Source organism: Falco rusticolus, chromosome W (assembly GCF_015220075.1).
Source record: "Falco rusticolus isolate bFalRus1 chromosome W, bFalRus1.pri, whole genome shotgun sequence".
NCBI classification, from domain to species: Eukaryota; Metazoa; Chordata; class Aves; order Falconiformes; family Falconidae; genus Falco; species Falco rusticolus.
Genome location: NC_051209.1, coordinates 8,839,898 through 8,867,550, shown reverse-complemented (window position 1 = coordinate 8,867,550; position 27,653 = coordinate 8,839,898). Strand labels below are relative to the sequence as shown.

The 27,653-nt window shown below is 41.0% G+C and overlaps 1 protein-coding gene across 12 annotated transcripts in view; it reads left to right on the top strand.

Annotated features, from left to right (window-relative positions):
* The first annotated feature begins 1,437 nt into the window (after positions 1-1,437).
* LOC119140880 (ubiquitin-associated protein 1-like) overlaps positions 1,438-27,653 on the top strand; it is a 34,239-nt gene continuing 8,023 nt past the window's right edge. For 5 of the 12 annotated variants that reach the window (XM_037372547.1, XM_037372544.1, XM_037372548.1 and 2 more), the window contains exons 1-4: positions 1,533-1,639; positions 16,466-16,506; positions 21,175-21,299; positions 23,947-24,876. In XM_037372547.1, coding sequence (XP_037228444.1) covers positions 16,473-16,506; positions 21,175-21,299; positions 23,947-24,876 — 1,089 coding nt within the window. In that variant the 5' untranslated portion in view covers positions 1,533-1,639; positions 16,466-16,472. The other 7 variants (XM_037372537.1, XM_037372541.1, XM_037372538.1 and 4 more) reach the window with 7 other exon arrangements.

Here is a 27,653-nt window from a genome sequence, read left to right as displayed (position 1 = left end):
ATATACACTTTCAGAAGCTGCGCGTTTTAAACAGATTGGTTCTTGAAGCTAAGCATTACATACTAGGCAATCCCTGATTGGTGGTTAACTACCATCAATTAACAGCAAGGTGTTATCTTTCCTTGGCGCCATCCGTCTCCCACTCCCCTGTGCTCTGCAAACATGCCTCATCATGTTAATTGTTGTCTAGACAAGCTCGAGCACATTCCCCTCAGCTAACTGATTGCCATGCATGGTCCTAGTTTCCAGCCCGCTCCTGCATATATAGTTCCTGTATCTTGCAAAGGACATCTGGCTACATAGCTAGTTCCTGTATCTTACAAAGGACATCTGGTTACACACCCTGATATGCTGGCTAAAACTGGCTTGGCTGCTAACCGCACAGTGTTAAGTAAGAGAAGTTTACAGGGCGCATGCGTAAAATCTAGGGTCATCCTAAGGGTGAGCCGAGGAAGACTGCTGACTTCATCCACCGACCACCAGATAGGAGTTAAGACGACCCTCGGAGATAGAAAGAGCATGCGCCATGAAGTACATGCCTATTCCAAGGATACATTTACATAAACCAACCCTTTCTTAGAAAAAGCTATGAATATGTATTAGTTTAGGAAATGTAAACCTAAAATAAATTTTGTACGGTGCGCATCTTGGTGGAGCGGAGACTCCCGGCGCACCCAGCGCTGTTTGCTTGCCTCTATTTGCTTAATAAAATGCAAACTTTGATTGTAATCCTATTTTGGGACTAAGTCATTTATCACAATGGTAGTGGCTGAGTGATCTCCCTGTCCTTATCTCTACCCACAAGCCTTTTATTATATTTTCTCTCCCCTTTCCAGCTGAGGAGGGGAGTGATAGAGTGGCCTTGGTGGGCACCTGGCATTCACCCAGGATCAAGCCACCACAAAAGCTCAAGGGATAATTCTAGTTTGGCTGCTTTCAGTTGTGATTTACCATGATTTATCCCCCTTTCCACATTCTCCCTTACTCACACACAACTGCCACCTAAATTTTGGAAAAAAACCCCTCCATTTCAGATCAAGGCCCTTTCAATCTGGTCAATGCTAAATCTGGTCTTGGAGGGTAAACACCGTGCTCCAGTGCATTCCATTAGGAGTGCCCCTTCAGCTTTGCTGGGCTGGTACCAGCTCCTCCTGAAGGATGAGATCAGGTGTCAAGGGGGCCATGGCCACTGAGGGAAGGGGCTGAGGCATATGGGGTGAAATGCCCCCTCTAGGCCCGGCTCGCCACCTTCATCCAACCCCCTAGGGAGCCTGTCGCTGTGCCCAGGTGGGAGAGGGGCAGGAGGTGCTGGAGGAGCCTCTGGGCAAGGCCAGAGCCAGGGACAGTGCCAAGAGCCACCAGACATGTCCCCCCCCTCCTCGGGGAAGGAGGAGAGGCGTCCCTCGCCCCGCCCCTCGCCCCGCTGAAGTGACGTCACTGTGAGCATCTCCCGATTGGACCGGCGGGGGCAGGTGACCTCGCGGTGTGACGCCAGTGCGTTGCCGGGGAGGTGAAGTGGAGGGCAGGTAGATAAGATGGCGTTGTCTGATCGTAGAGTTGGAGATATGTTGTTGGTTTTGTAGGTATGGGTGGTGGATAGTGACCCCGGGGACAGCTGGAGCCGTCAGGCACCGCAAGGGTAACGAGTGGGCCGGTAGGGGGTGGGGATGCTAATTTTCCTTGTAGGGGGGGCCTGGGTAGGGAGGCGCAGCCGGCTGCTCCTTCGGTCCTCCACCCCACCGCTGGGGCAGGCTTCGCTGCTGTTTCTCTTTGTCCGGGGCGAGGGACCCTCCGCGCCCCCGTCTTGATTCAGCACGTGTGAGGTGCTGGCGGGGTGGCTGCGGGGCTGCTGGCCTCCCGGGGGGGCTCGCAGGCTGGGGGCCCCTCCCCCGGCCGCGGAGGGGTGCGAGCCGATGGGCGCCGCGGTAGCGTGTGGCTTTGCTCCCCGTCGTCGCGGCTTCTCGGTGCTGCCTTTAAAAGTACTGTTTAATGGAGATGAGAACCTGTGTGTTCAGCTCAGAGGGATGGAGTCCTCGCGCTGCGTCCTGGGGTGGACCCGAGGAGCAGAGGGAGGTCAGGCAAGTAGGGTTGATGCTCCTTTCCGTATGCTCTTCTGCTTTCCAGCAGTTTTGGGGACTGTCTGAGTCAAAAGAATGCCTTTTCTGTTTAATAACCTTCGATGAATTTGCTTTCTAAGAGCTGAATGATATTAAAGTCTTAGTAAATGGTTAGTGTCTGTGATGTTTAGAGTTAAGGTCCTCCCCATGGTAATTAAATCTTCTGTGAAGAGCTGAAACTTCTGCTTTTCTTTGGGGGATGGGTGTAGGGGTAGGGGTGGTGCATGTATGGTTTTTGTCAAACCTGCTTTCAGGTAACTTGTTAATTTCTGGCTCGTTTTGTGTAAACCATGGTACTCGCCTTCCCTGTGTCACTTGTGACTTCAGATTTCTACTGTATTCAGTCTTTACTTGTGTCTTTTAGGCTGAAGAACCAAAATCTTGTTTACTTCACGGGTCATAGCCATCCAGATCTCTGTTCATGCTTATTATCTATTTCTGGATCTTTTTCAGTTAGCTGTTCTGTTTTTGAATGGGGAAAAGGATTATATCTCTCTCTGCATTTGAGTTGCAGAGGTACCATGGATGTATGGTGCAAGAATATTTCGGTTTTGTAGTTTTTAACTTCCTGGTAATGCCTTGTGTTCTGTTTAGCTCAGTACTTACTAGAAGCAAAACATTTAATGCTTCTGTGAAGCTATTTAGCATAATTTAAGAACTATTTTCCTGAGTTTTGATAGCTCAAAATCTATAATTTTAAAGGGAAAGTTAGGATTGCCTTGTTTTTTAATTAGTAATAGAAATTACAATAGATGGAAATAAGTAATTGCCTTATCAAGTTGTTTTATTCCCCACATCACTTAAAAATTCCAAACAAGAAAAAAAAATAGTCTTACAGAAATCTTATTATGTTGATGCTGTCTCATTAGAATAGAGATAAGCATGTGGACTCTAGCACTTGGCTGGGTAACTAATATAGCTGCTTTTCTGGACTCAGTAAAAACGTATTCATGTTGAGTTAAAGCACTCTGAGGTGGATATTCCTAAATGACAAGTAGTGAGTATTGCCAAATTAAGGAACAACTGAGTTGTGACGGGTGATGCAACTTTGGTGGCTGTGCTATGGATAACAGGCTGTGAGATGCAGTATGTCTTCTATGGGGTTAAGAGGCTTTTGTGGGGGCTTGGTAGGGGGAATCTTACTCCAACTTCTATCTAGGGTGTTAAGGAAAAAGAAGAAGAGACGGTACTACAATTAGCTAGACCTCTTCCTCTCCTTCCTTCCTTTATCCTACTTGTGTGCAGGCACTCCTGTGACTGCTGGCTTTGTAGGGTTGACCTTGTGTACCTGGCATATCTGCTCTGCGACAGCTTTTTTCAGGGAAGAAGGGGGGAAAAACCCTGTCCTGGCCTTCTCCTTTTCTCCATACAGAAGAGAGCTATGTGTGTAGCCCTGTACTAGCTATGAGGAAGGGAATGGGGCTGAGATGGTACACATCTCAGGAGTCAGGTTTCTGGACCAATCCAGCAGACCATCTCGTCTAATTCTATCACACTGGCAGCCAGAGGAGTTTTGGCTGGTGCTGGTGGCATGTGATATAATGTCACAGAAGGCATCGCCTTACTTGTCCTCATCCTTTTTAATTGTATAAGCTTGTGGTTTTATGTTGCTTCTGCAAACTTTATGGATTGGCAATTCAGAACATTCAATGTTGTTGTCAGTGTCCAGTTTCTATATCATAAGTTTTTGACATTGGCTTATTCCTGTGTGTCCTGGTTTCAGCTGGGATAGAGTTGATTTTCTTCTTGGTGGCTAGTGCAGTGCTGTGTTTTGGATTTGGTGTGAGAACAATGTGGTTGGGGACAACTTGGTTTCTCAGGCCTTGCTGGTGGGAGGGCTGGAGGGGCACAGGAAACTGGGAGGGGACACAGCCAGGATGGCTGTCCCAAACTGACCAAAGGGATATTCCATACCTTGGGATATCATGCTTGGTATATAAACTCTGTGTGTGTATTTGTGTTGGTCAGGGCTGCCGGTTGATGCTCAGGGACTGGCTGGGCACTGGTCAGTAGGTGGTGAGCACTTGTGCGTCATTAGTTTTCTCTATTCTCTTTGGATTTTATTCCTCTCCCCTTCTCCCTCCTTTCCATTATAACTGTTACTGTTGTTCTTTTTATTTTCTCTCAACTGTTTAACTGTTCTTATCTCAACCCTAGTCTTGCATTCCTTTCCAATTCTCCCCACCCCCCTGGGTGAGGGGGGAGTGAGCAAATGGCTGTGTGGCACTTAATTACTGGCTGGGGTTAAACCATGACACTGTGTTTTACAGTTGGTGCTGGGTTGAATATTCTGATAAATTGCCAGTCTACTTGACTTATTGATAAAAGCTAAAAGATTGAGTTTAATTTTGCTTGCTGTGTTTGTGACAGTGTAAAAAGAAGCAGTTGTATTGTGCTTCTCAAAGTACCTTTAGGCTCTTTATTGGGAAGAGAGGGAATAAGTTAATTTATCCCTTAAATCAGGTGTGAGTTGGAGTTGTGTAAACAAAAATGGATGGAAAAGTTGTGGTAGTATAAAATAACTTTGCACTTGAGGGGGTAATGAACCATAAAGATTTTGGGGGTTGACTTCTATATTACATACCTCAGATTTGTGAGCTCCTTTATAAACCTAGATTTGTTAATGAAGCTGTAATTCTGTCAGTGGTCATTGGCTGGCAGGGCTTTGTACCTGCAATTACTTTTACAACTAAGCATATAACTACATGAAGTATCATCCTCTAGATACTGTTCTGAGAAGTAATTTAAAGAAAATGTTTGGGTAAGAAAATTATTTATCAATTTTTAATCAGACAAATATTTGTTATTTTAATCTGAAGAACTTTCAGACTTTGAGTTGGGGGGAAGATGCATTTCAGGACTCCTACAGCTGATAAAGAGTCTCGTGCTTGTGCAAATGCAAAATGCAATTCCTTTAAGCCAGAAAACTGTCTGGAAGAACAATTGCTAGATTCTGATTAGCATCTTAACAGAGGGCAATTTTCAGAACTGCAGTTATAGGCTTCTTTCTTGTTTGTAGGAGTAATTTCCGTTGACTTACCTGGAAAACTTTTGATAGCTGGTAAAAAGCTCATAACACATTCCTAGACTACTAAGCACAGGCACTTGGTGATGTAACTTCTTTACAAAGAAGTTATGTTACTAATGATGGTTAAAAACTTGTCACTCGTAACTAATGCTGTTGAGTTTTTCTCAATTTGTATGCAAAGGGAAAGCTAGCAAATTCAAGTTTGGACACAAATGTAATACTATTATGTTCTGTAATCCCTTCTGTGTGAAGATCTTCAACTGGAAAAACCTTAATAAATACAGCTTAAAGAATCCACAAGCATATTATGGGATGCAAGATAAATGAAGGTAGACAAAGGTGGAGAAGTTGAATGTGATATGAATGGCTAGGTGGTCTAAGCTGCTTTTGGAGCTGGACTCTAGAAATAAACGTTTGGTTGACAGAATGGCTGTGCTACATCTGTGTGACATGTCATCCTTCTCATTCCTGAGCTTTCATATTGCATATGCAAGTACTATACAGTTCTGAAGGTTTACCTGTCTCTTGGGATGTTTTGTATGTTATGGTATTGGACCAATGAAGAACTGCTTTTTCTCCCAAGGAGGTGAACACTTGAAATACACCAGTATTCAGTGCAGGGATCTAGCTATACTCTGAATAAATTGATTGTATTGAGTAATGTAAAGGTCTCTTTCCCTTCAAGTTGGGAGAGAAGAAGTTGTGTATCCATCTTACTAAAGCCTTCTTCAAGACATATTTCTCTTGTAATTTGACATTACTGCAGGAATGTAAATGTGATGCTCCTGTCCTGTCCTTAGGCAGCACTGGATTTATTTGCTGAAGTAAGCTGGATTGAATCAGATACATGGGTGATAAGAGATAGGCTGGGACTGATTCTTAGGTTACAGGAGAAAATCTGATATTTCAGTTGAGGAATAGTCAACCCATAGTCTTTCTAATTTCTTTCTTTTTAAAAAAACCCCAAACTCAACAACTTGTTACTTTGTCATAGTAATGATAATGATGGTCTGCTGAGGAGAGTTCTCTGTACTGTTAGTCCCATATTGTTGTCCATCTTTTAGATGTTTGGAGAGGAGAAGCTGTGGGTATTACTGTTGGATGGTTGTGGGGCAGCCTTATCTAGCAACCTACTCTGGTCTAATTATAAAATAGAAGTAAGGATAGATTGCTGAAGTTGAGTCGGATCTGTTAAAATTTCCTGAGGAAATTAAGCTAATGCGTTTCTGAAGGCTGCTTTTGCACTTGAAATGAGCTATTTCTGTTCAGTTATTCATTGCTTTAAGTGTTTCAGGGGTTGCATTCATTACTGTAGCTGCTGAAGAAATTTCTTATATGCAGGAAAAATGTTTATTCCACTGAGCGAGACTGGATATACAGTGTATAGCAAAATTATAGACTTAAATTAATTTGAAATAGTAACTTAGAAATAAAATTTGGACTAAATCCAGTTTTGTATTATCAATCCAGAAGAACATCCTTAAGGCTTTTATAGTAAGATGAAAAGCTGTATGGGAGTGACTTCATAGGGAAAATTGGGGCATAAAAGATATTGGTCCAAAGTTGAGAGAATGCAGTGAGATTCTTGGTGTAGTTGTGGAGCGTGGTGTTTGGGTTTTTTTGTTGTTTTGGTTTTTTTTTTTCTCCTCTTTCCTGTTGCTTGTGGCTTCCATTCTTGAACTCTTCAATCCATTGTTGGACTGTAGGCTGAACCATATTTCCATTTAAGCAGCCCTAAATAGAGGGACTTTTGCTGTTTGAGAAATCCAAAATCAAGAGATGGATCCAAAATAAAGGAAGATGTTTTTGCTTAGGACTGGAGTGTGCTGCCTTCAGGTAGTGCAGGTCACTGAAGTTTTCTAATATACAACACAGCAAGCAGCTAATTTACTTATCATATTCTGTTTTTTGTAATATATCCGCTATAGTTGAGGGCAACCTCAGTTTGACTTCTCTGCACAAAGATAAGTTTCTACTTTTCTATGCTAGACAAGTTTGCTCAAGACAACTTCCTGTGTTACCAATTAATTCAATTCCAGAAGTGTGCTTGCTGTGGGTACTACCACTTTGCTGAGCCTGTTCAGGTGTCTGCTGCTGTTTTCATATGTCAGAGTATTTTATCCCCATCCCCACCCACCCCCCCAGCTGGTAATGATATTTCTGTTCTTATCTATTTTTTTAAAGAGCAGAACTTAATCTTTGCTACCAGCTCTGGTCTTCCCTAAAGTTAACAAACCTTTTCAATAAATAATTAAGGTGTAAGTATTCACTTTAAAACAGTTTCCTGCTCTTTATGCTCTGTTATGCAACAGTTCCACATTTAATGAAAATAAGTGAAATTTGCTCATCTAAAATGACCCCTGGTAGTGAAATTTAATTCGGTGTTGACTACTGATAATATTTCCCATCTAGGGTGGGAAAGCATGAAAGCAGGCTTAACTGGTACTGTATCTGGAGATGAAACAAGATTGGTTCTTATTTAGGCATTACTGCAATGGGACCATATTTTTATTAGATTTATTTGCTTTTTTTTATATTTCAATTTGATTCCTTTGTTCTGTTGAGTTAGTCTGGGAAGGAGTGTGTCCTTGCTGAGACCTCAGCTCGATGAACATATGAAAATAGTTGAAGTGAGTGTTCACCTTGAACAGTGATGAGTTGTTTTGGTGGGTGTTTCTTCCTTGTCTGTAAACTGTTTGGGTGGGGTTTTTTTGTCCTTCAGTGAAACAAAACTTGAGATCTCTTCAGACATGTATTTCTGTATGTGCTTGTTTTCTTGTCTTGGTCTTGATAAGAAGTTGGATGAAGACAGATACCTATTGGTTTAGTAGGAGCGACACGAATTAAGGACAAAATGAACCAGCATCGAAAGCTGAAACTGTATCAGTGACACATTGATGGGTGGAAGAAGATGCATAAAACTCAAACTATCTCAAACCTTCCTGATTTTTTTCAAAACATGCCTCAAAGCTTGTTTTACCTTTGTCTTGACAGCACTAATGTGAGAAATGTAAATTCCATCTTAGGTGCTACAGATGTGACATTCTTCATATGTTTACTTGACTTTTTTGGGGGCTTATGTTGTCACTTTGCAGAAAAGTGTTTTGGTGAGCATGCTTTTCCAGGTATGCTGTGATCAGCTCTTAGGTGTTTCAGTAATAGGAAACTTCTAGAACTTCTGTTTTCATGTATCTCAAAGTGTATATTTGGTGAAAGAGTAACTTCTAGTGAATAGGGGTGTTTCCTGGAAAGTGGGCAACACTGAGAGATGAAACTGAAAGAGGGTAGATTTGGATTGGACATAAGGAAGAAATCTTACTTATAATGAGGGTGGTGAGACATTGGAACAGCTTGCCCAGAGAAGCTGTGGATGCCCCATCCCTGGAAGTGTTCAAAGCCAGGTTGGATGGGGCTTTGAGCAACCTGGTCTAGTGGAAGGTGTCTTTACCTGTGGCAGAGGGGTTGGACTAGATGATACTTGAAGGTCCCTTCCAACCCAACCCATGGAAATATTATGGAAATAACTGGTGGCTTCTAAATTAAGTGAATTTGCAGGAAACTTGCATTCTCAGAATATAGCTCTTTTAGTTGAGAGAAATGAGGTATGTTAGTGGAAAACAGGGATGTCAGATGGCTGGAAAAGTTTGGCGGTTTAAACCACGTTATGGGAGAGATCCTGTAGGGAGTGGGAGAAGGCTGTTGGTGGCCTTATATGTATTTAAACTGCTTGGACTAAGGGTGAAATCAGGATTTGAAGCAGTGGCTTCCATGCAGAGTTCAAGGTTTTAGCCTGCTTACTGCAGGGCAGGCGGAGTGAGTTGTTTGTAGGTGGAATAGTTAATTTAACCGGCTGCGTTTTCTGTCAGTACTGTACTGAGTTTTGCTGGGGAAACATTAAATGTGTTGTGAGAGTAGGTAGTGCATGTGACCCTAGCATAAGAATAAAAATTGATGAATCTATAGTAGTCTAACATGGATCCCATTGTTCTTGTACACGTGTGTTTTGGTTGAGTTCAAATACATAAAATAGTAAGTGATGTCTGACCTGCTAGCTGATTCTATTTTTCCATTTTAAAAGCTTTGTCTGACTTTATTTCCAGTGACCATTGAAAATTGAATGGAAACTCCATACTAGTGCTTGCTTCAAGGAGGGTCTTAGAACAAGAGCCTTAAGGTACCTTATCTCCTGGATTGCAGTAGATATACTTAAATATTTTTTTTCTGTTAAGGCTAGTGAAAGTGATGCTTCTTCCCCCCCCCCTTTTTTTTTCCCCCTGCAGAAAATGTAGTTGCAATGTGTCAAATCTAGTTTTACAATTTTATCCAAAGAGCTGTTATCAGTGGCTCAATGTCATTGTGCTTTATGGAAGGGGAGTATCTCTGTGCAGCTGATTGCTTGTTGTTTGCAAAACTGCTAGAGGTACAAAGTAGAAGCAGTTGCTGCAGATTTTGGGGTGATGACATCTATTTGGAGACTGTAGTAAATGAAAATGGAATCTGTTTTGTACTGTAGTAAACTGTGATCAGCTTTTTATTGTCAGCATCTGTAAGATATCTCAATTGCATAGCAATAACTAAATGCTTACGTAGGTGGGAAGCTTTGATATGAGAATCTTAAGTCTTGTTTTATCTTAGCAACAGGCACTGTCTACTTTTTTTGTTGTATGAGGCTATATACAGAATTCTGATGTTGGTTATAACCTTTCACTTGCACAAGTAGTTATAGTAAAAACTTAAACCACTGTTTAAATCTGGAGTACTTGTGATGCATTAAAAATTAGTCACTTGAATCAAACTGCTTTTCACTGTTTCTCAGTGTAAAATCAGTAGTAGTTCATGAATGTAATACAGGCAGCAATAAGAAAATTAAGTGTTGTTTTGTTGGTTTGTTTTTTTTTTTTTTTTAGTTTTCAGAGTGAATGGATGCATCCTCAGTTCTGTGTACTTAAACTACGCTATATGTACTGGCAGACAAAATGGAAGTTAAAAGATCAGGTCTCATATCTGAAAATCATAACGTGCTGAATTGAGTATAGTTGAAAAGTTGAGGCATTTTGGTTTCCTCTGACTCGTAAGTAAATTTCTTATTTATCTGAATCTTAGGTGGGAGTTAATTCAGAGAATTCATGTGGTCTGGAATCTAGACATACTTGCACCTCAAAATGAGGAATATAGCAACAAGAGACCAGTTCTTGACAAATAGTTAAATTGGCCTTGTTATCACTGAAAAAGCTGCTCCAGGTACCATTAGTGATAGAATGCATCCCACTTGACCAGTCGGAGCTCTTTCAAAAGAAAAGGAATGTAGGTATAAACTTCAGGGAAAAACACCAATAGAAGGAACATGGAAATAATAATTAAAAACCACTCCAACTTCCCAGCAGCTCTTCATGTGTCACTTGGTAGTTTTTCCCCCCCCTCATTTATTGATGAGACTGTCCCTTTGGTATTGCTTGACTGTACCAGGTCATGCTTCTCCACATTCTTGTCTGGCAGCACAGCTAGGTAGTCATTCAGATTTAAGTGGTGATGTGCCAGGTGGACTGTCTTTGTCATCTCTGTGCTGTCCCTTCAAGCCTTTCCAGCTTGTCATCTATCTTTTGTGCCAGTTTGTCATCAGTTTTGTCTTGCTGCTTCTCTGTTTCTGCATCTTTATGGTGGTGGTTGTTGTGGTGGTTTCTCTGTAGTGTTGTCCCCCTATCCCCTTCTGTCATCGCTCTGAGGTTCTCTGCCCTCATCCTGGGCTCTGCTTTACTATGTTCCTCTGGCTGGCTGGTTTTAAGAATGTTGCCCTATTGCCTCAGTGTTAAGTGAAAAATGAACATATAGGAAGGGAAGAGCCCACATCAGATCGGCAGCAGCCACTGAAGCAAAGTTGCTTATAACTTTTAGGCATTTGTAGTCCTGATCCTCTCTTCAGAGGGTTATCCAGAACCAAGAATGAGGGAATGGAGCAAAGGGGGGTTGGCATTTGTAGGTGGCTGTAGAAAAAAACCTTGTAGTACTATGCAACTAACTTGTTTCCCTAGCCCAGGGAAGATGTTGAAAAAGTTTGTGCAGTAGAGTATGTTCTTTATCAATTTTAAATGTGCAGTAAAGCATCAGACAAAACTTGTGCCCCTATGTGCCATTCCCACAGATGCCCTTCAGCATCCTGTTTGAGAGTCTGGAGATGAGAGGCAACAGTGACAGGGCTGCAGTTGTCCATTAGCTGGTTTGGAGTAAGGCTTTGAGAGAAAGTCCTTTAAATTTCTAAAAGAGCAGTAACAAAGTTAAGTAAACGTTTACTGCATGGTGTAAGAGCTTTGACTAAGCAAATACAGTTCAGGCCCAGAAGCATAGTAGCAACATTGGTAACCTAACTGGCTGTAACTTTTTTTCCAGCCAGCAGGACAGAGCAACAGTAAGATGCTTGTAACAGTGGCTCCTGAATAACCTATCAAATCTGATTAGTCAGAAGACGTTATTTAAATTAAACCCCCTTTTGGAAAGGAGGTGATGAAATGTGGCTGGCAGCCTGTTCTAGCATTACTGTGTGCAGTGCCTAACAAGTCTATTTGCTGACAGTGACTTCTGCAGTAATGGTATCTTAGTGCATGCTCACGGTGTATCAGGAAGAGCTAGTGTGCTATAAACTCAAATGCTATCTGAATCTAAAGTGTGACTGTCTCTCTGGAAATGGTGCATTTAATGATTTGCTTGCTATTGATGTGTGTGGTGAAAACTTAAGTTGATTGTTGCTTATGAAAAAGCCTTTGCCTTTAATTAGGGATTGCTTAACTTGGACAGGGAGCTCAAGAACAACTTCAATGAGCAGGTGGTGTTTGTCTTGAGTGCGCCCCCCCCTTCCCCCCCCAAGCAAGATATGAGCAGGTGTGGTGACGCAAGTCGAGGTGGACTTAAAAGAAACACTATGTCTGCGTGGCTGGGTTCCAGCAAAATGGCCTTTATTGTTTATACAAATTATTTATATATCTTAGACAGTGCAGGTGTTAGACCCTGATAGGGTTTTGTGTCCTTCTTCTTGCTTGCTATTTGCTGTTGCTGTAGGTGCCCGTATGCTGCGGTTCTAAGTTCCGATTCTTCACACCCTGTTTACATACCTGACAATTTGTGGCTGTCTTAAAGGTACACGGATAAGTCTTTGAAGTCAACTAACTTGTCTGCAGATCCCAACAAGCAGGAACATCCAGACAGTAAATATTTTGTGCAGCTGTGTCATGACAGTAACTTCACCATACTTGGGTGTCTGGCCAACATCCCTGACATGTGTGAACCTTACAGACCATGAGATAGTACACGCCTGCACTTAGCCTAAACTTAAAAGTTTGCATACACTAGGTGTGTAAACTATTTTTGTTTTTCACTGAGTATTAAGGCAGGCAAGCTCCGGGACTGGGCCAGAAGCCTCATCTATGGGTGGACACACTGCGTAGGAATTTTCCCAGTTACCGAGAGACTCCTGGCACCGGCTGCAATGGGGCTTCCCAGAAAAAAGGGTGGGCCTGGGTGATGTTAAGGTGGTAATGGGTGATGTCTCCTTTTCTCAGTCTCTGTAATGCTTTGCAGTAATGGTCTGATGCTTCGCTCTTATTGCTCTTTTATCCTATTGTGCATAATAACTAGTACTGTTCCCTTTATCATATTGCGTGCTATTTTTCCTTTATTGTATTTTAATATAATGAGCTGCATTTATCCTTATATTTGATTTGGAGTTCACTTTTGCTTAGTATCCAGTCAATTGGCAAAACAATGTGCCTTAGCTAGTTCTATAGTTAAAATAAGGTGTTGCATATGGCAGAAGAATCACTTTTCCCACTGCACCTTGAAGTTAATGTAGATGTTTGGCCTGCATTAGGATTTGGCTACAGGATTGCCAACAAAAGCAAGATACTTATTGCTTACGTGGGATGTTTTGACACTGAAGACACATCTAAGGCTTTATGCAGCCCCAGATTGATATACTACTGCAAAACTTCCTGGATGCTAGATGTGCACATCTTTGGTTCTGGGAGACTTGTAAGCATTGCTGCTAATGTCCCTGGAGCAAATGGATAGTGTCATGGTAACTTAGTACTTGGTAAACTAAGATTAGTGTGTGAGATGGCAAATTTAGTATGTCCTTGCAATGGCCTGCTGGAGAGGGGGATATGGATTATCATTCTAAAAATGAAAAGGGAATTCAGAGAAATCAATGTCCTTTACGTAAGTACAGTCTGGAGTAAGCTGCTTCTGGTAAATGAGGTAGGCAGCATAAACTCTAGTACCTGTAGATAACTGGTGCTGCATTGAAAAAACTTCCTTGTCAGTTGAGTTGCCCAAGTGAGGTGGTTACTGCCTCTCATCAGAAGTTTTAAAGTCCTTTAGAAAAGGAACACTTTTATTTTCAGTCTGAGATAGTAACTAGAATCATAGAATAATTTAGGTTGGAAAAGACCTTTGAGATTGTCAAGTCTAACTGTTAATGTAGGATTGCCAAGTCCATCACTAAACCATGTTGCTAGAAGAAAGATTAGCTTGGAGAAATTAAAGGAAGTATGTAGAGGCCTTGTCCCTAGTTCAGCTCTACTGTAATAGTGGATGATGGACAACCATAATAGATGCTTGTAGGCTGTGCCTCTCACTTCACCAGTCCTCTGTATGCCACTGAAGACTGTGACGGCTGTATAATTTCACATGTGGCCTGGCTTTTTCAGTAATAGAAATCAAGTTGACATCTTAATTGCTACTCTCGTACAGAGGAACTAGCCATGTAGCAGCTTGTCTGACAGCGATCTGGGTCTGGAAGGTGCAGCCTATTTCATGTGCTATAGTCTGCAGTCTGATCTTCTCTGTGGCACTGGAACTAATAAAGCCCATTCAGCTCTAGTAGTTGACATGCAAATGCATTGGGTGGTCTTGTGGCTTTGCCCTTGACAGCCTTCCTGAGATGGCAGGCTTGTCAATGTTTCACTTCCTTTTTCTTCTGTCTTTGAAGCTTCAATGTTTTGTTAGCTTCTGAGAAGCAGTTGCTGGCTAGTGACAAAACCAATTCTCTGGCTTAGTAGGATGGTTTTGGATGTAATGCCAATGTTGAGAGAGGTGTTGAGATGTGCTGAGAAGAACCTGACAAATGTTGAGCAGAATGACATGCAGCTCTTTTGTATGGGGTATGCCTGGAGTTGCCCAGCATGACTCTCTTTCCCACAGCCTAGCATCTACTCACTATGTTTCGTGAAGTCTGGTTGTACCCAGGTAACTTTCTTTGTACAGCTTTGGCTTTAGCTGTGTGTTGAATTCCTGTTAGCCAGTAGAGTTGGTTCACCCATTGATTTCAATATAATGTTAAAAGGGACCTTTGCACATTAAAAGGTACTTTCCTAAAGTACTTGGAACTGGCTCTTCCTGACCCCAGACATGTCAGCAGCTGCCAGGAGGAATAGCTAAACTGTCTGTGTAATCCTCACCTTATGACACCCTTCCTTTAAAGGTAATATTTGCATTTGGAATCTGCAGTGGAAACACTGAGGCAGAGTAAGATCTTGATTGGGGAATGATGGGTGTGAATGTTAGGTCTGCTCCAAGTTATGCTTTGAGCACTGTCTGCTGTTGGTAGGGGTGTACCAGATAACTTCATGTTTTTGAAGAATGGCTGTTGGGCGTTTCAATCTGTGAGCTGGAGGACTTCAGAAACAAAGGGTAACTGATGCTTTGTCATGTATAATGTCAAAGGAGGACTTAAGTTCAGCTATTTGAAGGATTATGCTGTGGTGTCTTGAGAAAGATCTTGTGATGTACTTCTAATCTAGCAAAAGAACCAGTTATGTTATTGAACACACCATAAGCATCCTGGAGCAGGGTTTTAGCTAGCTAATTAGACAGCTAATTCTGTCTTAAAAACAGCTCTTTTTTTTCAGAACAGGCCTGCTCTGTGTTAAAAGCTGGGTAGGCACTTCTGCGTTTAACATCTTGGCCATGTAGGAATTGTATCCATATTTTACAAGTTGTTAGTAAAATTCTGTGGGCAGTGGATGAGAATTATTAGGATTTTCTTGTGTATCAGAAAATATCTCCTTAATGGTACCACTTATTGTATACCCGTATTGTTATCTGTGCATTACCCAGTGTGTCCAGACAGCTGCCATACTGGTTAACTGACTGTGCATACAATACGATAGTATCCCATTTTAGAGCAGCAGAGATCAAACTGGAGAAGGATCAGTGTGGTGTTTCCAGTAGGAAGGGCTATTCTTAATGCCAGGGGACGCATGATGTGCTCTGTGGGTCTGGGATGGAGTGGCCTCTGAGCACTGTGATCTGGAACTCTCTGCCTTCCTGATCAACCTGGCTGGTCCTTGGCTCTGTTTTTCCTATTTTTTTTTCTTCATTTTGCTACTTAGACTGTCAAACTCTGGTCTAATTTATTTGTCTGCTCAGTCAATTCTCAGAACTATAAAATAAGGTTGCTTATCTATCTTGGGAACAGAATAAACAGCAAGTGTCTGCAATGTGTCCTGTAATCTAGAGATAAGTTGCTGTAGAAGTGCATAGGTGTTTTGCCAGTAGATGGCGTCTGTGTCCTTTGTGCTGACCCCTAGTTAAAAAAGTGTGTTTATCTTTGCTTACATCTAAAGCAATAGAATAGTAAGTGAAATAATACAGCAAGAATAAAACAAGACAAGGTAATGTATCTAATCACTACTACATATGACAGACTATAGTGGTTAAGAAAGATACATCACCAGTTGCCTTATACTTTACTATCATCCAGATCAGCAGTTGCTGGGGAGCCCCAATTACAGTGAGGATTTGGAGAGCCTTTCCTGGCAATTGGGAGGTCCACAGTGCATCTGCTCATAGGTGAGGTCTCCAAAGTCACTGTAAGAGGATCCAGCTTTTATACTGTTGAATAAACAAGCTCACCTAATTTCAAATACAGAAACATCTGGTTTCACTCTCCTCTTCGATCCCACCAAAGCCTGGCCAGGGCTCAGGGAGGAACCAAGGGAGTCTTCCTTATCTACTTGATTTTAACCACCGATTTGTAAACAAAGCCACATATCTGGTTTCATAGCCTTGACTACCTGCCTCTAAACAAGGAAGCATGTGCTATATTTTTTTGCTAACAATTATATTCTGTTTAAGCTACACATTTCACTAATGATCATGCATATTTTCCTAATGATTGAATACTAAATATATATTTATAACATTCGGTTGGCAGGCTCGTCTTAGAGGTCAACTTCTGCTTGGAGCCTGTTGCTCAGGCTTCAGTACTTCAATAGACTTATGCTGTGCTACATGTATAAAGTTGTTAAAGCTGTTTTAAAATGTTTTTCAGGTTCTAAATGGCTTCTAAGAAGTTGGCATCTGACTCTCATGGTAAGTGAAATTTGACATCCCTGCCTCTTAAATAGGATGAATTCTACTGTTGTTGCTGACTAATGTTCCAGCCCAGACAGTCCATAGAGACTAATGTTTTGCCTCTGAGTAGTTTTTTGTTAAGAACAAAGTGCCTTAGCTTCCTTATTGCATAGTTGCTTGCTGATGCTGTGCCTATTCTCTAGTTAAACTGAAATTCAGTCTGCGACTGTTCCCCGCTCCTTCATGGCAGAATAATACCTTCCCCTTCCCCTGCCTTCCCCTTCAAAATCAAAGTTGAACTGCAGTTGTGATATTGATCTGATGTTTGCTCAAGTGGACACTAGATCAGTAGCTCCCTTCTATGGAAGTCATGCGAGAAGGTGGATTGAAAGTGAAGCTTTTAATATATCATTGAGCTATACTTGCTTTTTGCTCAGCAGTGAATTTTTTCCTAAATTGGACTAATTACTTCAGCAGGAGAATGAAGAAGAGAATAACTTCTTCTACATTTGAGACGTGTAGTGTCATGCAGATGATTAGTATCATAAAAATTATTTGCCTGTATATGTACCCATCATTCTAGAAAATGGGGTGTAATTTCTGAGGATTATTATTTCTGTGGAATGTTAAAGTTCAGTTTGTATGTAATGTAGCTTCTTCAAAACGGTAATCATTCAAGGCAGTACTAGGAGGTTCATGTGAAATTTCTAATGTGATTTTTTTTTTTTTTTTTTTTTTCATGCTATAGAAAATTCTGCTTTTAGAAACTCAGTCTTGATCTTCCTGGATAATCTTTCAGATAAGAGTATCCTGGGGAGCTCCCTTTTTTTTTTTTTTCCTTGAGATTTTTATTCAGTCTTGCAAGTGTAAAGCTGAAATACAGAATAAGAAACGCCTCCCTTAAATACATGAATAAGGACTAATAAAAATGGCCTATTAAAACTTATTTTTTAGATGGTCTCATTTGCTGTGGCCCAGTAATCCTGCTGCAAGACAATTTCTTTATTAGATAGCTGCCAGTTCTCTAGCAGTTATTTTCTTCTATCTATGAATGCTCTGAACTGCTTGTCTTCTGAGTCTGTTTTTATTTCTCTTCTGCTTCCTAAACCAGACTAGCAAAGGCACTGCTCAGATCCAGAATTCAACCTGTCTTAAATATTTCTCAAAACAGTATGGTGTAGTGGAACATGCTCCTGGCTTCAAAATAACAAAATCAAAACAAATGGTGCTGTAAGCTGGCTGGTTAACTTGTCTATCACTTTGCATACCCTCTGTTCCTAATGATACCAGCAACACTGTCACAGTACTGTTTGAGGAGTAGCAGAGCAACTGCCTTGACTTACTATGTAAGAAATAAGCAGGGCAATTTTTTTCAGTTTTCTCCAGGGTTGTTAAGAATTAATCCCACCAAGTGAATTTTGGCTTTACTGTAAAGCATCTAGCCCAACAACTACCTTCAGCTCGGTGTCTCTGGCAGGCTGATGAAATTGGTCAACATAGTTGATGCATCTCTTGTACTTATCGTTGAGCTGCTTATTGGAGGCTATAGGACTGTTGTTGAATCACAGAATGGTTGAGATTGGAAGGGACCTCTGGAGATCGTTGTGTCCAAACCCCCCTGCTCAAGCAGAGCCTGCAAGAGCAAGTTGCTTGGGACCATGTATAGATGGAGATAAAGATGGGATTGTAAGGTATGGATGGAGAGGGAAGGAACTCTTCCTGTCTTAGCATATACCTGCAACTATGCCTAAGCATGTAACTTCAAATGCTCTCCTGTCATTTGGATAACTGGAAGTTCAAGCTTAAGTTGTAGTAATTAGTGGCATCTAGAAATGTAGCTCTCACCTGTTGTGCAAAAGGTGTGGGTTATACCAAGTGCAGTATGTTAATATTGATGTTGTATCGTCACTGTTGCTATACAACTTGAAAGCTTTTAACTCAAATTTCTGAAAACTACACAAGTGAAGTTTGTGTGACCACAAAAACTGTTCCCCATTTGTAACTGGTAACTGGTTTATCTGAAACATTTCCATTTTGCTACCAAACTGCACGCTTCTAGGAGTTGGCCGGTGATTTCTACATTATTCTAGAGTGTAGAGAAAACTTACTCTTGTAGTAGAACCTTGGGCCAGGAATATCCTATAGTGTCAGAGATCAGTCTGAGAGGTACACTTTTACCAGGGCTATTTTCAGAACTTCTACAATATGCTTTTAACTGCTAAAAGGATGAAGTGGCTAACAGCCATATTAAATAAGTTTAAAAAAAACCCTTTAATTGCTTCACTTGAACATGTGACTATTGAAACAGTGGCTTGCATAAAACTTCCTATATGTAGGTTTTGCTTATTGCTTTAGAACTTGCCATTTAAAACAATTTGCATCCTTACCCATCGGTGTGTTCAGGCAAAAGGGTCATTGGTTTACAAAAATATAAGGATTCTTGGCTTTCTAGATCAGATTTTAACTTCACTAGAGTAGTACTGTTCTGATTAGGCTGGAACAAAGTGAATACCATGTGCATCAATGTTTTGCTTCAGAAAGACTTCACCATCAAAACATTTGATGTGTTTCTTAACGTGTTTGTGGGTTTTGTAGCAGTTGTATTCAAGATTAGGTTATAGCAGTGGTTGTTACTAACAAATTGGTATACCTGGAAAGAAACTAGAAAGTTTTTATTTCTTAGCCTAGCTGCTGAGGTTAAACTGGTAGCTGTCAGGGCAGCCCATCTAGTCTAGGTGTATTTGAGTTTCTTACTGTACCAAAACAAAGAGTGTCCTTATGTAAATATCACAATGTGTGCTTATACCTTCTGTGGCTAGTACCTATTTCAGGAAAACAAGAAGGCTTGTGTAAGGGGAGATGTCTGCCACTTGCTGCATCAATAGGTCTAATAAGACAAGTATTTGCACACAGAGCAATCTGGGCTGTGATATTGGTGCAGAGAGATAATCCTGCTTTGCTTGGATCATCTTGCTTAGAGCTTAAAGTAGGACTAAGCAGAGCATAGTAGCAGTAGTCATGCTGGCCTCTGAGCAGTCAAGAGATCTGGTTGTCTGACCTGTCCATGATTTACCATACTCAGTGCAAGGGCTGCCACAGTTGCTATTTCTATGTAAGCAAACACTTTGGTATATCCAGGTTCTCAAATTGCCAGCTCAAATACTATTTGGATGCCATGTTGCAAATAGTGGTGTTGGTGGCCAGTGAGGTGCCATCTGGATGCTGTGCTGTGTAATGCTTGAATGTGTGCTTCTCAGTAAGGATCAATGAAAATGTTGTTATATTTTGCCTGGAGTGCTTTTGTATCTTGGTGGTGCAGGTGGGATGTAGGTTATTCAGCCTGATGGTTTAAAAGCTGGAGGAAATGCCACCTGTGTCCTAACAGGACTCTGGGACCAGCCAGTGTGGTGCATGGTATGAGAGCTCAAATGATGATGGCACATAAACATTTAACTCCAAATTAATAGGATGTTCCTGTTTTTGGAAGCTGCTCATCCTTTTGTTGGAGCCTGTGACTGCCTTGTAGACAAGTCAATAGTGAAGGAACACAAACAGTACTTAACTGTCATCTGAGTAAAAAAGCATGGGTCAGATAAAAATGGCAAGTCACTGCTCACTGAGGAAGGTTGGTCGCTGAACGCCATCTTAATATTGCCACTGATATCTCTTTGGATCTGCAACACGCAGTTACAAATGAGTGCCAGAGGAATGCTTCAAATTGTTATACACAGCTAGAAACCTTGCCTCTAATTCCAAAAGCTTAGACCAGTGATCCAAGAAACCCCTTTCAGTTAATTGAGAAGCAGTGCAATTTATATTGTGTGTTTTCTAATGCTTCACAGCAGCCCAAGGAAAACAAACCTATAGTTTGGCTTCTTGAAGATGGTTGAGCTCTAAGTGATTCTGCCTCATGAGTTTGCAAGATGTTTGAAGAAGGTTTTGTCCTAAAGCTTTTTAAATACCATGTGTAAATGATAGATATAAAGGACAGATAGAGGACCATGAAATAAGTCCGAGGCCTCTCATTTGGAGTGATCACAAATCAGACAGCTGATTAAGTTAAACTACCTTGTTTCAAAAATCAGAATTGCTATGCTAAGTAATCTTGAGCTATTTCACTGTGTGTTGGTTAAAGTGGAGTGTCTAGACTTTAGGTCATTTTGCCCTTGTGACCACTTGCATCCAAATTTTACTTCCTACATGTATATCAAAAACTGTGGTTTAGTTTTTCTTAGCTGCTCTAAAGCTGGGTTATTTTAAAGCCTGTTTTGGATATGACAAAAATGGCCTCATGTTATAGAGACATAACAGAGTGTTCAGGAGAGCTTCAGCTTCCAACTGTTGCATAGGCATAGTCTTGTCACAAGGGAAGCTAAAATGTTGGGTATATTGACTTCAAAATCTGTTTGATTGTTGTGTGTCTGGGTTTGGTTGGTGGATTTTTTTAAATAGTTATGAGCTAGAACATTATTAAAAAAAACAAAGCAAACAGAACCTACTAAAATTGAAGCAATGAAGTCCAAACACATTCAACATGTTTCCGATCAAGAAACTTCCTTTGTATTGAGTCACCTGGTGTAGTTGGGGCAGCAGAGATAAAATAGCTCTCAAATAAAGAAATGTGAGTTAATTGAATGCATTAAACTCATTAAGTCTTTTTGATACAATTTCTGCTTTTGATCTTAGGGCCTTTGAGTTATCTTGATGATGTCCCATTTAAGATAGGAGACAAATTCAAAACCCCAGCGAAGGTTGGATTACCCATTGGTTTCTGCCTGCCTGATTCTTTTCAGCTCATTAGAGAAGCACAGGTGAGTGATGTATTTTGCCTTTCTGCTCTCTTTTCCCCTCACCCTGGCCTCCAACATGTGGTGCTGTAAATTGCAAGTAGTCACAGTTTGCAGGTGTATTCAAATGTTAGTCTTGTTGGTCTTGTAGTGTTATTTCATATGCAAGGAAGTAATTGCAGAATGTCTGTTGGAATGTATAGAAAGATAAAAATATGATAGGCTGTACAAAAATTCTAGGAGGGGACGCAGCCAGCACAGCTGACCCCAATTGGCCAAAAGGATATTCCATACCATATGACATCATGCTCAGTATATAAACTGGGGGGGAAAACTGGCTGGGTGAGCAATTGCATTGTGCATCACTTGTATATTCTAATTCTGTTGTCACTATTATTGTTTTCCCTTCTTCTTTTGTCCCATTAAACTGTCTTTATCTCAAACAATGAATTTTACTTTTTTCCCTGATTCTCTCCCCCATCCCACTGGGGGGGAGGAGAAGCGAGCAAGCGGCTGTGTGGTGTTTAAGTGCCTGCTGAGTTAAACTATTACAAATAGTTATAGAAATAGTTATAGGTCTAAATGTTACACTGACTAAATTTGAGTAGTATTTTTTTAAGAGGAAAATAAGAACTGATACATCCATCTATGCTATGGCATACTTGCAGAATCTTGTTTGAGGATAACAAGTGTTTCTATGATCATATTTTATGGGTTCTCACAATAGTGAGATCAAGAAAACAATTTCCAGTTCTTGTTTTCTGTGCAGTTGCTGTAGGGCAAACAGGTTATAGCTTGGTATGGATGGATTCCAGACCTTTAAGGACCATTAATTCTTGGTAGCATAAAATCAATTGTTCTAGCAGAAATGTTGAAAATCTAATCTCCAAATGTGACTGATTGCAGTAGATGGTTCTGTGTTTTTCCCCCCCTTTCCTGCAACTCATCTGCTGGAGAGCTGAATATCTCAATTACCCTACATGACGGCTTTTTCATTATAACCATTAAACAATTACCTGATCATCCTAATACACATATTTCCACCCAGTTAAGCTGGTGTGGGAGAACCAAAGGAGACTCTAATGTCCTATTGCTGGCTTCATTGTGCTAAGTCTCCATTTTCCTGTCAAGCTGAGGCTCAAGTATAGCATACCCGATTGGACTGCAACACCTTGCATAATATAATGTGACTATGTAGACTATGCATCTTGAAGTGTAATTTGATGACTTTACAGCTGTAGCAAGAGCTATTTTTAAAAAAATTAAAATACAGGGAAGCAAATTTGCCCAAAGCCATATATTTGTATATAAATACCTCCCTTTTTTTTTATAAAAAAAAACCAGCTTTGATCAATTTTTGTCTGTATATATAACCATATACATACAAACACAAAAACTGCAATAGCTCTGCTCGGGTAGCAAAGAATGTGTAATGAGTAGTGCCTAGCACTTCTGCCAGTGACTTGTTTTTCAAAGTCAACTTGCTGATAAGTTGTATATCACACCTCTTGAAGTCTTAGAGCTAAGGAAAGGGAAAACTGTTGTGGTTGAGACAACAGGTCTCCAGGATCTCACTGGAGCCTGCTATAGGATGGGATGCAATACAACATATAGCAAGTCCCAAAAAAGCCTAGTAGAGGCTGAGCAAGCCTTGCTGGCTTGTTGCTCTTTAGAGCTAGGAATTTCTATGACCTAGCAGTCCTGTAAGAAGAGCACTCCTGTTGGGTTATATGTTATTATCCTGGCAAGGATGTCTTATAACTTCTTAAGTCACAGGTAGGTTATACCCTGGACTTAACTTGTAGGCTGTGTTCTCTGAATGTTTTGTGGCTCTCTAAAGAACATTTGAAGCTGTTCATTCTTCATGAGATACTAAAGATTTAAGTGATTTAGTTTGTTCAGAATTTTGTCCTCTCAACCAGACTACTATGGTAGCCAGTAAACTGGTAGCAAGTAGCTTACAAATGTCTTCCTGTGCTAACCTGGCCCTGAAGGAGCTGATGTTAAATGAGAAAAGCTTGTGGGATTCTGTCATGCCAGTAACCGCAGCAAAATCTACTACTACAGATAGTTGTCATCTTTGGTGCAGCCCTTTGGCTGGTGAGCCACTGGCACTGGGGTAAGAATAGCGATACCTCTTAAACTAGTGGGTGTAGAACTCTAATATCAAGTCCCTTAGGAATCTTTTAGGGGGAACTGACTAATACTGTATTGGTCTTTGGATGCAAAAATACCCTGTTATAGTCTTGAATAGCTTGTGGACAGGGCGTAGTTCAGTGTTGCCAGATCGGGGTATGATTGTCCATCTAGTAATGCATTAGACTTTCCCTTGCTACATCTGTTGTCTTGGGGGAAGAGGGTGGGAGGGCTGTGAAACTTATCTTGGGATGATCAGTAGCTCTAAAGCAAAACTAAATGTAGGAAGGAGGCAAAATATGATATTCTAATGCAGACTATAGACAGGTTTTGCTGCTAGAGGCAAAATGAACTATTTTTGGTGTTTTCTAGCTTTGCTAGTCTGTAGGTTATAAGAGATGCTGGGGAAAAAATTGATGCCTGTTCATGGTAATTCATGTAGCTCTTATTCTGTTATGTTGCTGTTAAAAGTAGTGGCTATGTTCATTATATTTTTTTTTTTCTCTCTTCTCCTTTCCCTTTCATCCTTGGTCAGTATGACTTCTCGCTGGAAAAGCAAACAATTGAGTGGGCTGAAGATATCGACAAAACTGAAGCTGCCCAGAGAGAAGCTGAACATAAGGCAGAAGAAGCACTAGTGAACTCAAAAGCAGCTTCAGAGGTTAGCAACAAAATGGGGCTTTCAGAGGTACCTTGCCCTGAGGCCATGCCTCCTCCTATTAACCCCATCCTCGCTAGCCTGCGGCACAATAATATTCTTACTCCCACGCCAGCCAACAGCAGTGCTGTGAAGCAAAAGGCTCTCAGTCCACCTTGTCCAAAAGCAGACTTCAACCTGGCTGATTTTGAATGTGAAGAAGATCCATTTGACAAACTGGAATTAAAAACTATCAATGATAAAGAGGAATTAAAAAATATTCTTGAAATTCATGTTGGTACTACCAGGCCAGTTGTTGCCCAGCTGTTAGATAATACTTTGCCCAAAGGAGGGTCTGGGTCTGTGTTGCAAGATGAGGAAGTTCTGGCATCCATAGAAAGGGCCACGTTGGACTTCAAGCCCCTTCACAAACCCAATGGCTTTATCACTTTACCGCAGTTGGGAAACTGTGAAAAGATGTCCTTGTCTTCCAAAGTATCCCTGTCCCCTATTGCTTCAGTGAGTAATATCAAATCCCTGTCCTTTCCTAAACTTGACTCCGATGAGAGTGATCAGAAATCATCAAAGCTCACAAGTGCTTTCCACAGTACTACCTGTCTCCACAATGGCACTTTCCTCAGCTCTTTGCAGACTTGTGCTCAGAGTAAAGTGAGTGAACTGAATGGACACCATATGGTTGGTCTTTCCGCTCTAAATGAGGACAGCGACATAGAGACATCAACATTACCCTCTTCATCCAGGCTGCCTTCCCTGGCTGTGTCAACAGTTTGTACAGAAGAAGAATCATCTCAGAGCACAGTGACTACGGTAAAACACGCAGTAGATTAGAATCAGGGTTGCTGGGGAGATGTGGAGGTGCAGAGGCAAATGTTGCTTCTAAAATGTCATGTGGTTTTAGGTTCATTTAATGGGAGTGGTGCAGAGATCATGTGTGGTAGTTTCTCTTCATTTACATGGCAAACTGATCAGTCAAATGGGTCTTCATGCTGGCAGTTCTGAACTTCAGGTTATTACTCTGCAGGTTTTCCCTAAATCTGATATTTTTAGACTAATACTGGTGACTTTTCTTTCAGCTTCTCAGCTCTTGTTCATAGTTGCACACCTTTGAACTAAGTGTATGAGATGTCTTTGTACAGTCCTGCATTCTGTCTTATCCAACTGAGGTCTATCAGATTCTGAACCGCTCTTAGGTTTTGAGTTAAATCTCTGCTAGGTTTGTTTCTCGGCTTGCTGGAAATAAGGGGAAATTTGTTTTTATCTTATTCCTTCTATTCCTTGAAAAGCCTACAAGTATGTGCTGTCGTTCAGGGAAGAAAAAAGCACTTGCAGTTGACCTGCAGTGAAAGAATTGTCTGTGTATGTGTTTTTCTTCCTGATATCCTTTTAAAATCTAGCCTTTAAAAGGATGAGAATAATGGTGGTCTGAAATCTGGTATTTACTCTCTTCCTTGTAAAGGAGTGTGGAAGGATTGTTTTGTGGATACCAAAAACAGTCTTTAGGATCATCTCAGATCACTAATGTTACAGTTGATTTGTTGTAAAGCTCTGAGGCAGGGGTTTGACGCTTAATTTCCCCAAACTTGTAGCAAGTTCTAAAATTACTTTGGGGACACTTAACTTCACACCATCTGTTGTTTTTGTCTCTTTGTAAAGAAAAGTAGATATTTGAGTAAGCTTGCAGACTTCTTCCCCCCCCCCAAGAAACTAAGGTCTGGACACCAATACTTATGAAGCCTAGTAGAAATTGTGTAGTCAAATCCTCTAGCTGGCTCTAAAATCTGGCTGCTTCTGTCCAATATAAGCAGTGGTTCTGTGGCCTTACTGGCATACTGTAGTTTTTTGTGTGATACAAGTGACACTGCTTCTCTCCTGTTGTTCTTTCTCTCCTTTTCAGGCTTAGGTAAATGCATTGTTAATTGTGAGATACAGTATTCTGGCAACTAGTGTATTTGTCAGAGCACAGCAGAACAGCTGTTTATTGATCACTAGAGCAAATTCAATACAGTAAACTTTGGCAGAAGCAGCAATGTGTTGAGCAACTGCGCACTGCTACAGATCACAGGTTTGAGAGGTTGTATGTAGCTCAGAGGTGAAACCTCAAAGTATGACATGTGACATCTCTAGGGATTAACCTGAAAGATCACTTACAACTAGATAGATGGGCATTCAGATGGTCAAATTTTCATTCTAATTATTCAAATATCTATGTGGGACTAAAACTTATTAGAGGCCAAGAGGGGAAGGTGTCTTCTTGAAAATGCTGTAAGAAAAGATACAAACTGATAAACAAAAAATAGTCTTACTAGGAGAAGTAATAAAGATCATAATTTGAAACTATTCTTCTTTGGAAGCAGCAAACCAAGAAACAGGTATGCTGGCAGAACTAGTTCTTTCTGTTTCAATTCCAAGACTTCAGAATATACTTGTTTCATATTTCCACAATATGGTCCCAGTGGCTGAAAAATGACAGCTGAGCTGCAAGCAATTGAAGTAAATGTAACTTATTCAGAGTATGAAAATGATAGAAGGAAGTCATAGTTATCTCTGTAGCTGGGAGCAGAAGGTTCATGTGTCCCTTTTCTTCAAGGTTACACAAGAATAAGCCTGTCCTTTTTAGAAAGCCTCAGGACAATCATATGTCCTAGTGTATTCCACAGCAATCTTATATATACTTTTTTTTTTTCCTCACAAAACTAGAAAATGTAACTTTGGATTTGGAGTGACTACTGGAGTTTATGCTTTACCAGTGAATATGATCTAGGGTTTTTTGGATGGAAATAAACTTGTGATTTCTCTGAGGCTCCACTGATTCTGTCTTGGGTGGTCCCCTCTGAGTATTGTTTTTGAAGCTCACTGGTTTGCTTTTTGCAGCATTGGCAGAGAAATGACTAGTGAAGACAACAGGTTGGAATTAAACAAAACTGGTCAGAGACCTGATTAGTATGATGCATTTTATTTAGAAAAATTTCTGGTTACTGGAGGATGGGATACTCCTGGTGGGCCATTCAGTAGTATGATGTGTGTGGGCACACCAGCTGCAGGCAGGGTTCCTGGCCTCTGCATGAAGTCCCTAAAAGTAGGCACAGTGTGCAAGCACATACTGAAAGCACTGCATGTCTGCTTCTTGAAGGGTACTAAAACGCAAGTTTGAGATATAAGGGAACACGACTGCTGAGTTGACCAGTCCTGGCTTTGTCCCCTGCAATTTCTTTAGGTGTTTCCCTCTGGAAGTCACTGACCACAAGCACAGGTTGTTAAACTCTTATGTAGATTGAGGAGGAGTTGGTTTCCCCAGACTCTTGAATCTCTGGTGTCAGAAGCAGTTTTTGGATTTCTTGGCTGCATCATCCTTCAGTTTGCTAACCAGCTGATTTCAGGGCTACTCCAGACCCTTGTTTCAGTGTATCCCATATTCTAGTGCTTTTTGCTCTGGCAAAAGTGCCTGGAGGAAGGGTCTGTGTGGAGAGCTTTGAACCCCTCTACTACCATGAGGAGAGGTTCTTGGGTAAACTAGTCTATCGGATGGAACGTGATTTCTTGGGCTTTGTCTCCTAGAAGAGAAATTCTTACCCTGGAGATGAAAA